Genomic DNA, 573 nt, shown 5'->3' on the forward strand with positions numbered 1-573 from the left:
AGACCGATCATCAGCCAGATACACTGAACCATAAAGTAGTACTGCCTGAGACTACACTACGCAGTAATACCAGTCTTTCCTGAGTGGTACTGGTACCCAGTTTTTGTGGATCATTTCTGACTAGATTCTAACTTCCTTTTTCAGGCCATATTTTGAGGGTGTCTCTCTGTCCAGCTCACAAACTGAGATCGGCAGCATCCACAGCAGCCGCAGCCACAGGGAACCTCCCAGTCCGGTGAGACCAGAATCAGTCCAACACCCACTCAGTGATACTGCTGAGAGAGCCATCACTGCAGGACTGGGTTTTTTTTTTCATTTTAATGAATTGATTTTTATCAATTGATCATTTGAATGTTGTTAATGTTTCAATTGAGGTGTTTATATTGGAACATTAATTAACAATACTTTATATTTTTATAAAATATAACATTCCAAAATAAAGTTCCATATAATTATGGAATTAATAAACATTCGATCATTTCCAGTCACTTGAAATTAGTGTTTCAACCAGGCAATAATATCCTGCTCAGAAACCTCCGTGACTAAACACAGAGTCACATCATTTCACTTCAT

General features: G+C 38.4%; 1 protein-coding gene across 1 annotated transcript in view; it reads left to right on the forward strand.

Annotated features, from left to right (window-relative positions):
- Nucleotides 1–573, forward strand: part of pacs2 (phosphofurin acidic cluster sorting protein 2) — a 55,995-nt gene that overhangs the window by 42,729 nt on the left and 12,693 nt on the right. Inside the window, exon 10 of the mRNA XM_008313215.3 lies at nucleotides 138–235. Coding sequence (XP_008311437.1) covers nucleotides 138–235 — 98 coding nt within the window. The remainder of the gene's footprint in view (nucleotides 1–137; nucleotides 236–573) is intronic.

The sequence above is a fragment of the Cynoglossus semilaevis genome, chromosome 1 (genome assembly GCF_000523025.1).
Source record: "Cynoglossus semilaevis isolate Cse_v1.0 chromosome 1, Cse_v1.0, whole genome shotgun sequence".
Taxonomy (NCBI): Eukaryota; Metazoa; Chordata; class Actinopteri; order Pleuronectiformes; family Cynoglossidae; genus Cynoglossus; species Cynoglossus semilaevis.